The sequence below is a fragment of the Medicago sativa genome, chromosome 4 (assembly GCF_051527215.1).
Source record: "Medicago sativa cultivar Bolivia chromosome 4, Bolivia_mono, whole genome shotgun sequence".
In the NCBI taxonomy this organism is placed as follows: domain Eukaryota; kingdom Viridiplantae; phylum Streptophyta; class Magnoliopsida; order Fabales; family Fabaceae; genus Medicago; species Medicago sativa.
In genome coordinates, this window is record NC_140752.1 from 38735406 (window position 1) to 38748587 (window position 13182).

Here is a 13182-nt window from a genome sequence, read left to right on the forward strand (position 1 = left end):
TACTAATTGCCTTTGATTAGAGTGCATAAATTGATATTCTTGTTTTGGGTTCGTTATTTGCTAATTCTTCACTTTTTGTTTTTCTTTTTCTGGTTGTAGTTTTTGCATATTCATACTATTAGACCGTTTTTTTTTTTTTTTTTGCCTTTGTCATATATTCAAAGACTTATATTATCTAGGTGAGTCTATATTACAGTTTAATATTATGTTATGTCCACCCTCAATATATTTTCTCCCTGTTACATTTTGTTTCAATCTTCAATTTTCTCTTTGTTAAAACAAGAAAGAACGAACATAAGAGCTTTTCGACACCTCTTATATTCTCTTCTTAACCAATTCATCTCATTTGGCTAATAATGTTATCTCATGGAACACCGTGATAAAAATGGTAAGAACTTTATGGGCATGTGTTAGGAATGAATTTGCACTATTTTGAATTGGTTTGTATTAGCACCACTTGATATTATCTTTTTGTAATTTCTGTTGGGACTTTATAAATGTACTCAGTGTTTAAATTTTGATGTGTAATGGATATGCCATGGTTTGTATTTTGGTTTACTGTTTGATTGTCAATGGCTTATCCATTCACATGCCATATTCATTTACAGTTAGTTTCATACTTACAGATTATGTAAATATAAATTTTGGTGCAGTTCAGGTATATGTAAATATTCATTTTGGTGCAGTTGAAGTATGTATCAATCCATGTCTCTATTCTTTATGATTCACTGTCGTATCTATCAATCTATCATTCATATTTTATTTTTTGATTTTTAGATTGAATGTTTACGTAGGAGCCAACTTCAAGATGAAAAATATAGAAACAAGTTTGGACTGCTCGGAAGGACAATTCATTAGTGTTTTCATGGAAATTTGATGTAAATGTGTTCTAAAACTTTGTTGAATAATAAAATTGAATTTCATGTCTCTATTTCTCAAACTTTCAACACTCCTTTATCAAAATTGATGATAATCCAAACAAAATTCGTGAGACTTATTGGCATTATTCGAAGGGACATGACATCATATCTATCAATCTATGATTATTGAAATATATTTTAAATATAGTGGGAAGCATAAAAATCTTTTGATTTTAATGTAATTTTTTTTTTTTTGCGTTTGTGATGTACACTCAAAATTTGTTTACTAATTTTAATTCAAGAACAAGTTTTCCTGATGCAATGAATTATAGTTTGAGATAAGAGGTATATAAAATGGTTTATATTTAATTGAAATAAGGGTTAATTATGTTTTTGGTCCCTACAAAATTGCGACCTTGTAAGTTTAGTCCTTACTTAATTTTAATAGCATTTTTAATCCCTACAAAAAATTTCTGCACTCAATATTAGTCCTTACTCAATCCAAATTTGTTTAATTTATGCTTAAACTCTTAAGTTTTTCAACAATTTTTTACAGGCGTGTTAAGAACGTTATTAAAAGGTCCTCCGAAAAAAATATCGCAAAAATTTGATTTCTACGTCCATATTTTTGTTACTTATATCTTAAACTTTTGTCGTTTTAAAAAATTCATATTTAATTTATTTCATGTTAAAAAATTATAGATTTTAGTAAATGAACCTTTCATAGTGTTCTAAACTTGTATAAAAAGAATCGTTAAAAAATTTAAGAGTTTAAGGATAATTAAACAAAATTTATTTTAGCAGGGACTAAAATTATAAGTAAATTTTTTTTTGTAGGGATTAAAAATGCTATTAAAATTAAGTAAGGACTAAACTTACAAGGTCGCAATTTTGTAGGGACCAAAAACATAATTAACCCTTGAAATAAAAATCATTTTCCCCCCTACACAGGTAAACACATTAGTTTATATATTATAGTCAACACAGGAATTAACCTCGTAGTACACATGCAACCTACATGTTTGGAAGCTCAAAGCAAGAATAAGTTGGTGAGTAAAAGTAGTGTTAATCCTCGGTAGCAAGGGTGAAATTTACACAAGAAAAATTAAGAAGAATCTTTATGTTCTACATTCTAAATTTCTGTAAATTTCCTTCCTTTTGAACAAACTGATGCCACGGTTGTATTAGTCACATTAATAATACATTTAACATTGGTTGTAGAGAACTTGGGTAGAGGTCAAAATTTCAAATCATAGAAATGGCATTCCATGTACCCTCCCCCCAAAAATAAGTAAAAGGAAAAACAAAGAATACACAGAATTCAAAAGTACCATTTTGGTCTCATTTCCTGCTCTTTATCTGTTAATTCTGCATACTCGTACCATTCTGCCCCAGCCTTGCCTACTGGTAATGGTGGCCTCGTAAAAATCTCAACAGGTTTGGGGACATGTACGGCTAAAAGCAATTCCCCCGTAGTGTCTATTGCATTTTTTTGTGAGAATCTGTGTGACCTACCAACCGGCTCAACAGAAAGCCATCCTAGACCTGATATCGCAATATCACAAGCTGGCCTGCACAAAAAGAAAGCAACAGATTTCATATTTATCTACTAATCATGATATTGGCATTCGCATAAATGACTTGAGAATTAGGGGTGGCAAAATGGATGGTTTAGATGGATATGGATTTGGACGGAAATGGATGTATCAAAAAACTCCATTAATCCATTACAATCCCCTAAATTTCTTAAAAATAATTCAATCCGATTCGTTAAAGATAAAATCCATCCAATCCATCCATTATTGGTTAAAGAATTATAAAAGGAAATATTTCCTTAGAAATTGTGTATTTTATTTTTTAAAAGTTAAAAAATTGCTCTTTTCAATACAAATTATATTTTTTGTTTCTACTAGTTTCTTAACCAGTGCCCCAGGTTAACAAGACCCTTAGATTATTAATGGATGGATATCCATCTGATCCGTCTGGCTCACTGCCAACTGTCATAACAATTAGTAGTTCGAATTGGTTGTAATAAAGTGAGATAGCTAGAATCATAATAAGATGATCGCACTAGTTATCCTAGTATAGAGCTAGTCTATAAATACGAATCATCTCAATTGTAACATTCACTCATTGAGAAATAATAGAATCACATTCACAATGCTCTCCATTTCTCTCCCTAGTCCCTAGATAGAGCTTTCATTTTACTTTCTTAATAGAGACCTAATTTGGAGTTATACCTTTCAGCATCTTCAAATTGTATTTGCAATTTACGTTCCGAGTCAAGTCCTCTCCAGTTCTCAGCCTTCTCCCTTCCACTTGGTGGGGTTAGCAGAACTCCAAGTTCTTTCTGTAACAATAAACAGAAGCCGTCATTCAGGTTTCACAAGGAAATATCCTTACATGTGGTACAAATCCCTATTTTCGTTGACACTAGAGAGTGCAAAGGGTTAGAAACTTATGTACGAACGACCAAATTAATAGATCAAATAGAAGCATTTTTACTTTGCCTGTTGTGTAAGCTTTTTTTTCAAAAATGATTTTATGCTAATTAAAATAGCTATTTGGATTTATCTTTTGAAGAAAATCATTTTTAATAGAAGAGAGAAATACAAAATCTCTTTCAAACAATGAGTTCTTGAAATATCATACTCTTACCATTCAATAATTATGGATGGAGGTATCACGCTAAAAAATGGGTAATATGTCCAGTCATAATTATTGAATATCAAAATCACTTTTTTTTATCCATAACGATAGACCCTGAATTGGAAAACATGAAATACCTTATAACAAATTAAATGTTAAGCAAACTAGAGCCATTTAGGCCAGCTTTAAGCAAAACACCAAGTAACTTATTGTTTCTCTAAACAGATTGATTCACAATATCAACTTTAAGCAAAACAGCAAGTAACGTATTGTTTCTCAAAACAGATTGATTCACAATACCTGATAAAATTCATCTGCTTTCTCCGTGGGCACCATATGAATTGGCATCCTCTTAGGCCCGTAAAATGTTAAACATGTTTCCGGTAGAGCCTAAAATCATCAAGACGGATAACTTCAAGGGAAATGGGATGAAATGAATTATAAATAAACTAGTCCTATGACATGATATATATATATATATATATATATATATATATATATATATATATATATATATATATATATATATATATATATATATATGTATGTATATATATATATGGGTAATGCTAATACACACCCACCTTAATTTTAGAAGGTGTGCATTAGCATTCTACACCTTTTTACTTTTGACAAAAAATACCTCTTTTCACTTTTTTAATTGTTATTTAATGCATGTCCTTTTAAGAAATTTCTCACCACACATAATTTCTTTCTCTTTTTCTCAATAAATCTTTCAAGTAAAAAAAAAAAAAATACTTGTTTTTTAGAACCAGAAGGTGGATATTCATCCATGGAACCGACCGTAAGCCATGGAAACTGGTAATCCAGCCATCAACAAATGAAAAATCTTCATATTCTCCAATCAAAACAACATGGTCGGTCGTGGCAGTGTCGTCCAAAACTCTCACCACACCCTCAACAAGCGTTGGAACATTGTCTTTCCGCGCCGGCATGCAGTTCTGACCTTCCATCCTTCGGTTCACACTCTCAGATAAAATACGACAGCGTAGACTTCCTTTGACCACACAATACAGCGGCACGTAGTTGGAGTTTGACATCGCAATACGGCGGCGCGTAGCTGGAGATTTGGGATTATTTTGAGAGAGAGAAACTGTGTGGTGAGAAATTACTTAAGAGGACATGCATTAAATAACAATTAAAAAAGTGAAAAGGGGTATTTTTTGTCAAAAGTAAAAAGGTGTAGAATGCTAATGCACACCTTCTAAAATTAAGGTGGGTGTGTATTAGCATTACCCATATATATATATATATATATATATATATATATATAAACCGACTAAGAAAGTATATAATCAAAACCTTCAAGACATCAATTCTAACAAGACCTCCCCAAAATATTGAAAATCCATTCAAGCCATTTACTGTCGAAGCACCTTTGTTTGTATTGTCGGAAAGTACTTGTGAACTCTAACAACAGCAATGAGTATGAAGTTAAATTCACTAAACACTTATTATTGCATAATAATGTTATAAACGGTTTTTGAAAGAACATACCGGGAAAGATAGGCCCCTCAGTCGGCTTTTAGGAGCAAGGGAGGATAGATCTTCGGAAGGAACAACTGCAGTTTGCCTGTGGTGGAGATGAACTCCTGGAGTGTCATACAGTTTCTGCATTGGTTAGGGAAAAAAAATTTAAAAAAAAAAAAAAGAGTAAAACAGGTATTTACACTAAATATATAAATCAGTAAAACATACCCCTCCTCCAAAGAAAGCGTTAATTTGAATTGGCCCTAAGGTAGTTCCAGGAACAGCAGACTGTACTGGTTTGTATCTTTGTGCAGCTGCAGCCACTGGATCATTATATGCCATTGTCTCTGGTATCAAATATTAAAAGGTCAAGATGGAATAAAATGTACATGAATACCTGAATTGTCAAAATGATAAACTATATACAGAATAATTTAGAGAAAAATTATGAAAATTGAAGACGACAACTACCATTACCTATTTCAACAGTTTTTTTTATTTTTGAGAAGTAGAGTTATATACACATTGATGTGAAAGCAGAATGCCAAATGAAACAAATATATATGTGTCTTATGGTGAGAGATGAGAAGATTGGTTAATAAACATTAGATTAAATTAAATGGCCGTGATTAGATTTACTTATTAAAATGTCATGTGTTCTCTTTGTAGAAAGGTCGCAGATTCTCTTCCTATTGTTCTCCCCTCTCCATGAATCGTCCAATTCTGCCACCTGTTTTCAGATTGCTCCCATTTTCACATGCTAAGTAAAATTGAATTTTGATATATTCAGTTCAAAACATTATTTTGAACATAATCATGGATTTTTGCAATTGTGGTCCAAGGATAAAAGGGGTAAAAGTATATTGAAGCAATTTGATGGACTAGAATTTGGAATAATGCATAATTTGGGTATAAAATCAAAAATTAAGTTGAAGCATAAAGATTTGATATGCTTGATGTTTTGTTGAATTTAAATCATATTTACAACTTGCAGGTACTCTGTACCATCTGCGGCAATTAACAATTAGAGAGAGACAAAAGAAGGAGAAGTTGCAGAAGGTTTTTGGGAGGGATAACGTAAGATAAACCATTAATTATTCAAAAAAAAATAAACAATGAAGCTTTGTGTGCAGGACAGAAGAGGCGGAACATCATTGCACGAGATAGGGCAGAACTGCAAGGAAGGGTAACAAACGAGAATGTATAGCACACGAGTTTTTAATGAGTAATTTAATCTAATGGTTATTAATCAAAGAGGGAGATATGGCGCAACGGTAAAGTTGTTGTCACGTAACTGAAAGGTCACGGGTTCAAGTCCTGGAAACAGCCTCTTGTCTAAAAAAAACAAGGTAAGGCTGCGTACAATACACCAATTGGTGGGACCCCTTCCCGGACCCTGCGTATGCGGGAGCTTTAGTGCACTTGGCTTCCCTTTATAATGGTTATTCATCAATCCTCACATCTCTCACAATAAGACACTCCTCTCACTTGATACGCCCTGTGTGTGTGTGCGCGCGCGCGTGCTCTATGTCAGATGTATACGATTTTATTATATAAAATAAAGTTGATTAACCTGTTAGCCACCACATCAAAATTAAAGCGCATAGTTTAGCATCAGAGGAATGAAGTATTCAAAAACAATGCAAACATGACTACAACGGAAAAAACCAATTTTTCAATTGTAGAAAACGCATAAAGGTAAAAATCATTAGCATCCACAACTTCTCAATTTAGAAAATGCATAAAAGCTTAATCCAAAAGTTTGCAAAAGAATGTAGATATAACTCACTTAATAAGGCGTTGATGAAAGCAGATTTACCAACATTAGCTGAACCCTATAAAATAAAATAATTAGTCAATATGGTTCTTGGCTAAACTGTTAAAGTAGAAGCTTAAAATACAAAGGGTTCTATGCACACACAGTGAAATAGATTTGTATTATATAAATGGAAGCTTAAAATACAAAGGGTTCTATACACAAAGTGACACAGCGAATTTTTAAGCTTTGTACTATATAAATGAGATGAGATACAGAAGGCAACAAATGAATCTTCCGTAAATGTTTTAGACTAGCACTTTTACTGTAGGAAGAGAAAAACAAGAAATGAATACAATTTAATATATTGGTTCATCTATAGTTTGTGAAAACATTCCAGAACAACGTAGTAAAAACATCTATGCAAGAACATTAGCTCCTCTTCTAAACAGTGTTGTCTATGGCGGTTTGTAACAGAGGCCCAAAATTCCTCAATTTCGGCCGCCTTATGGCACGGTTATGGCTGGGTATGGCGGAAAAACCCACCATATCAGCTACCATTTTGCCATATTGACGAGGTCAAAACCTGCCATGTCTCTGCCATAACCACCATTCGATAACACTGCTGTTAAACTCAACCTGCTTAAGCATATGAATCTTCAAGTTCAGAGACTTACCAGAATGTAAACATCTCTTCCCTACACAAAGGAAAATAAATCGAATTTCAGTAGGAGAAAAATCTGAAAAATGTTAAAAAACATGTGAATTGAATGCTGCATAGTTTATTTTGAAGCTCAAGTTAAGACTCCTCGGCCCTAAATCATCATGGTATTTTGTCTATATTTTCATATGTACATCCCGTGCAGAATGCAGATGCAAAGACAATTTGGTTTGATCACTATATATCAGCATTATTTTAGTTCTATGATTTCCAATGCTTTTGACAAGGAAAAACAAATTAGAAAAGAGAACATGCAATTAAATTTCCTACGCTGAGTATCTCAAAAGGCTATAACTTAACAACCCTTGACATTTGACAAGTTCATTTACCTGAAATGCAAAAAAGTTTCCTAATTATTATCAACACTACTTACAAAGTTTTTTGTACAAAATCAACACCTTTATAAATATGGATGACAGTAACCGACAGAAAGTTTGTCATCTTAAATGTAATACTAAAAGCTAGTGTATATTCGTGTTTCCCAGAAAATCTCTTGATGATTTCAACAATTAAGAACTGAAATCAGTTAAAAGGAAAAAAGGTGACCCTTAAAGGATAAACAAACCTTCTTCTCTTTCTGGATTTCTGATATCACTCCAGTTATTCCTACCAATGATTTTGAACTTGTGAGATGGACACTGAGAACACTGCAATGAATACAAGCAATGGAAGTTTGATAAGTTAAATCTTCAGCAGTTGTTTTTTTTTTTTTTTTTTTTGAAGAGGCTAAAATCTCTTCAGCAGTTGTTATAAAGTGTCACAAAAAATTAACTAAAGAATTGGATTCATCTAATCTCAAGCAATGCAAGCTTAACCCCAAAATGTATGAGAAATTTGCCTTCTCACTCTTAAATTCTAACACCAGATAACTGAACAACATGGTAATATGCCACAAATTAGTAACTTCAAAGGTAATGATTAATACAAAGGAGATACGTACTTTAGTTTCTTTCTTGTGATAGCCTCTACAACCCAATCCCCAACACAATTAAGATCAGTATCTCTTGGAAGGAGATCAACCTACAAAGAGAACATTCTTTTATACACGATAATCATATATTTGTATATTAAAAATCTCAGCACATATTTACCAAAAACGTCCTATTACCTTAGTCACAACCATTATTATTGGATTAGCACCAGCAAGATCTCTCACTCGGGACAAAAAACTGCCATTGAAGTCAACAATATCAACCTAGAAGTGGTTATCTCAACAATTAGACAAAGAAGCTTTTTTCCTTTTAGTTTCATTATTGCTAATTGGTAATAAAGAAAAGGTAGTAAGTATTGCAAAATCTACAAAATGTTGTGATAATATGAAAATATTGGACTCTTAGCTAACGGACTTTCCATCGAAAAAAATTAGAGCGTAGTCTTTCCATTAATTTGTTTGCATAGCCTGAATTATTTGTCAAATAGTTCGAATCCAAATTCCAAAGTCAAGTCAGATTATTCAACCAAAAGCCTCCAAGTACAATTTGTAACATAGGTACAAAAGATTCAACATAAATATTCATTAAACATACATGTATAAATCCAGTTTTATCAACCACCGGTCATCCAATTGCTGAAAACTAGCATTCAAGTGATATCAATCCGCACATTTGAAAAAGTTTTTGTGAGGTTGATTTGGATCTGACCCAAATTTTAAAAGTTTTCTAGTAATATTAGTGTTTAATGAGCTAGGAGGTTCTACGTCGCTGAGCAATCAAACATAAGTTCTTAAACTAAAGTACTAAAATATATGACCTAAATATTACATAAAAAATATTTCACCTTAGTTAATATTTCACCTACGAAACCTAGACAATTGAAAATTGTTGAAGTATCAGTGTCATACCATACCAAATATCAGCGAGCATACTAAATGCCTAGATTCGTGTCGAGGAAGTAAGGTTAAATTTTTTTCGAAACAAATTATTGGCAGGTTACTATAACCCTAAATCGGATCAGGAAGGTATCTTGAATTTTATCAGATTTTTTAAAGAAATTATAAGCCAATCCATTTTAGACGCACATTTCATACTTTCAGGGTGCAACTCCAAAAACTTGTCTTAAATCTTCTTATAAAACCTTTCTGTCTTTTTTTTATGATAAGAATAGGTAAGATCAGAACGATAACTAGAGAATAAATGCATAGCAGCCAACTGTATAAACTCAAGACTTCTTTTGAAAAGGGCTATTAATATTTTTTGTGACACACTGCCACTGGTTCGGAAAAACATGTAATATTTCCGACAATTTTATATGAGAAAGTATTTTGTATGGATAAGAGAAAGACATAAGCCTCTGTTTTCTATTAAGATCACAAGTATCTTACAATAAATTGTAGTCATGATTTATGGATAAGGTTATGAATTTATCAGATATATCAATGTCTATTCATGACGTACGAAAAATACATGATTTTAGTAGATTTTTTTTTTTTTTTTGAGTAGGAATCAAACTCATCATTCCGGAATTTACATCAGTCACACACACTGTGCACCCCAACCACTTGCGCTAAACCCCAGTGTATAAGAAAACTAAAACCGGAGACTCGTTTTAAATGCAATTACAGTACCTAAAACAAAGGAGTAAAAATTTTATAAAAACCAAAGTTTATAAAAACTTGTTGATGGCAACGACTCAACTAAAACAAAAAAATTCCAATTTTATAAGAACAAAAATGCCTACAAAAAAATTCCAATTTTATAAGAACAAAAATGCCTACAAAGTATCTGGATTTTCCTAGAATACCATGAGATAAGTCAATTCTTATCCAATCTAACAGCATAAAGAAAACATGAGAGCGATAAGTTTACCAATTTGACAATTAGAGCTTTGGCATCACGCAAATGAGACAATTTTTGTCGAAGATCTTCTGCGGTAATGAACTGTTTTCCGCCAGAGTATCCTCCATGTCCTCCAACAGCAGTTATCATTTCACCATGAGACAAAAGCTGGCACCGCCCACATAGAACAGTTTTAAGCTGACGATGTTTCTTCTTCTGCAACAGAATAACAAACACATAAGCAATTTTGTAATTCAGAAACAACCAGTGGAAAATTTTAATGTTCCGATAAGATAGAAGCTATGAAGCACCGACACAAACAGGTCGACACTGTTCAAAAATTGAAGGAAAAAAAAATTAATTGAAGGAAAAAAACAATTGAATGTAAGTGCATGTGTATCGTTGTTGAACACGGACACACCTTCCATTAGAAGTGTCGGTGCTAGATATGATAGACACCATCAATGAAGCACATACGCAGACACAGACACCAGGCACGGACACATAATAATTTGAGAAAATGACATAATTCAATGATGTTATAACGGATAAAAGAGATACAAACCAATTCATAGGTTTCGGAGTGGACAAATCCAGGAGCATCGTTATCAGAAGTTTGTAAAGGAGCGCCACAGCCATAGCAAGAAGCGACAGCAATGGAAGATTTAAGAGGCTTCGCTTTCTTTTTACTGTTGTTGTTCTGTTTGAGGATGAGTTTGGTTGCTTCAAATGACTGCTGGCGTTCGAGGAACTTCTCGCCTGGTGACGGAGCAGCGGCTCCCGTGCCTTCTGGTAAGCGAGATTTGGAAGGACGAGATAATTCGCAGAGAATGAGACAAGGTTTGGTGTGAATTTGAGGGAATTTGGGGTTTGGGAGAGAAAGAGGTGTTAAGAAAGTGGATAGGGTTTTAAGCGCCATTGATGATGACGAGCTTTTGCTTGCGCACTAATTTCAGTTCCAATCTCTAACGGGAAATTATCATTGAAAAAATGGTTAAGTACTCCCTCCTAATCTATATATAACCACCCATTTGACTAAAAAATTGTCCTTAAATATAAACTTCTTTTTAAATTACTAGATGCATTTATTAATTTATTCTTAAATATACCTCTAATTAATACTGCCAACTTATCTTGAAATATGAAAAGTCAAATTTAACACACATACAAACAAAAGATAATTTGGTAATATTAACACATAAAATAGACACATTAATTGCATTAACAACTTTCTTTAAGAAATGTGAAAAAAGCAAAAGGGGATTATATATAGCGACGGAGGGAGTATATTTTTGGTCCCTATAAATATGTCAACTTTTAGCCCCTCTAAAACTTTTCTTCAACTTTTAATCCTTACAAAATTTTCATCTTCACTTTTGGTCACTACTTTAAAGTAAACTCATATGTAAAATTCATATTTTTGAATAAAATTTTGTAGAAAAATTCATAATATTGGTCCCTCCTTTAATATGTGTCCTCGTGAGCTTAGCTCAGTTGGCAGGGACAATGCATAATATATGCAAAGTCTGGGGTTCAAACCCCGGCCACCACAAAAAAAAAAAAGTAAACTCATATGTAAAATTCATATTTTTAAATAAAATTTTACGAAAAAATTCAAAATTTTACGAAAAAATTCTTAATATTATAAGAATCTCTCCAAAAAAAACTAGATTTTTTTAACAAAACATGAATTTAATATGAATTTTTATATATTTGACAGTTAAAAATTCATATTTAATTCATGTTTTATTAAAAAAATCATAATTTCTTTAGGATTTTTTTTTACAATATTCTACACATTTCTCCACAATTTTATTAAAAAAATACGAAAATTTACTTAAAATTAGGGGCCAAAAGTAGTGACTGAAAATTTTATAGGAACTAAAAGTTGAAGGAAAATTTTAGAGGGACTAAAAAGAAAATTTGGTATATTTATGAGGACCAAAAACATAATTAACCCTTGAAAAAATTAGCCTCGGTTAACCGCAACGAGTTCAGGTTTACTGGGAACACCTCTATTTGATAGCATTTTTTTTTATCAAGTAGTCTAATGGATAGAGTTCACACATTTTAAATGTAGAGTAGTGGGATGTCCGAGGTTCGAACCCCGGTCCCTTCATATAATATGTAATATTTATACCAACTGAGTTAAACTCACATGACGCATTTTTACTTTTATATCTTTCAAGGAAGATACAAAAATTATAAAATAATTAATATCCTTTATTTAATTTGATAAATGGAAATATCTTAACTCGAACTTTGAATACAAAAAGTGGTTATAATTGGTTGCTCTCCCTTCATGAAGCTTACAATCAAGCTAGGGTTTCTTGGAATTGGATTTGGAGATTAAAAGTCCCTGAAAAAATTAAGTTTTTTATTTGGCTGGCTTGCCATAATGCTGCCCTCACTTTAGCATTGCTTAATCACAGGAACATGGTAAACTCGGCTATTTGTTCAATATGCGGTGACCAAGATGTATCTTTCTTTCATTGTGTGCGGGATTGTAGATTTTCAATTAATATATGGCAGAGAATCGGCTTTTCTTCCCAGCCTTTCTTCTTCTCCAATTCAGTTTCTGTCTGGATTCAAGACGATGCTAAATGTGCTCGCTCAACTGTTTTCTTTGTGGCTTTGTGGTGGCTTTGGAAACACTGTAACCGGATGTGCCTAAGCAATGAAACTGATAAGTCGTAGTTTTATATGCTTAAGGCATTTTAATTCCATAAAGTCTTGTTAGTTTTGGTCGTATTTCTTGAATAACAAAGAAGCAAGATGGTTTGGACAAGAAAAGATAAAAAAATGCATGAAGAAAAGGGTTTCTCTAGGGAAAAACACACGGTCCGTGCATTTTATGCACTAAGTCCGTGCGTTTTGGAGTGTTTATGTCCCAGACTGCGCGTTTTCTGTGTTGCTGGAAGTTGAAAAAAG

The 13182-nt window shown here is 32.6% G+C and overlaps 1 protein-coding gene across 1 annotated transcript; it reads right to left on the reverse strand.

The window, feature by feature from the left end:
* Positions 1–1965: 1965 nt before the first annotated feature.
* Positions 1966–11243, reverse strand: NOA1 (P-loop containing nucleoside triphosphate hydrolases superfamily protein). The gene is made up of 13 exons (XM_085701258.1): positions 10817–11243; positions 10282–10467; positions 8586–8672; positions 8418–8497; positions 8043–8124; positions 7434–7454; positions 6790–6835; positions 5229–5347; positions 5028–5141; positions 4833–4940; positions 3810–3899; positions 3101–3210; positions 1966–2431 (listed from the first exon to the last, which is right to left on the reverse strand). The coding sequence occupies exons 1-13, from the start codon at positions 11168–11170 to the stop codon at positions 2182–2184; spliced, it is 1647 nt and encodes a 548-aa protein (XP_085557384.1). The 5' UTR covers positions 11171–11243; the 3' UTR covers positions 1966–2181.
* Positions 11244–13182: the final 1939 nt, after the last annotated feature.

What these genes read in the sequence shown, in the direction of transcription:
- NOA1 (XM_085701258.1), bottom strand. Translation starts at nt 11,170, where the DNA reads ATGGCGCTTAAAACCCTATCCACTTTCTTAACACCTCTTTCTCTCCCA. An exon ending in TTTCATCAACGCCTTATTAA is followed by an intron (nt 5,348 to 6,789) that starts GTGAGTTATATC and finishes ATTTGATACCAG; the next exon opens with AGACAATGGCATATAATGAT. An exon ending in TTAGAATTGATGTCTTGAAG is followed by an intron (nt 3,900 to 4,832) that starts GTTTTGATTATA and finishes TGATGATTTTAG; the next exon opens with GCTCTACCGGAAACATGTTT.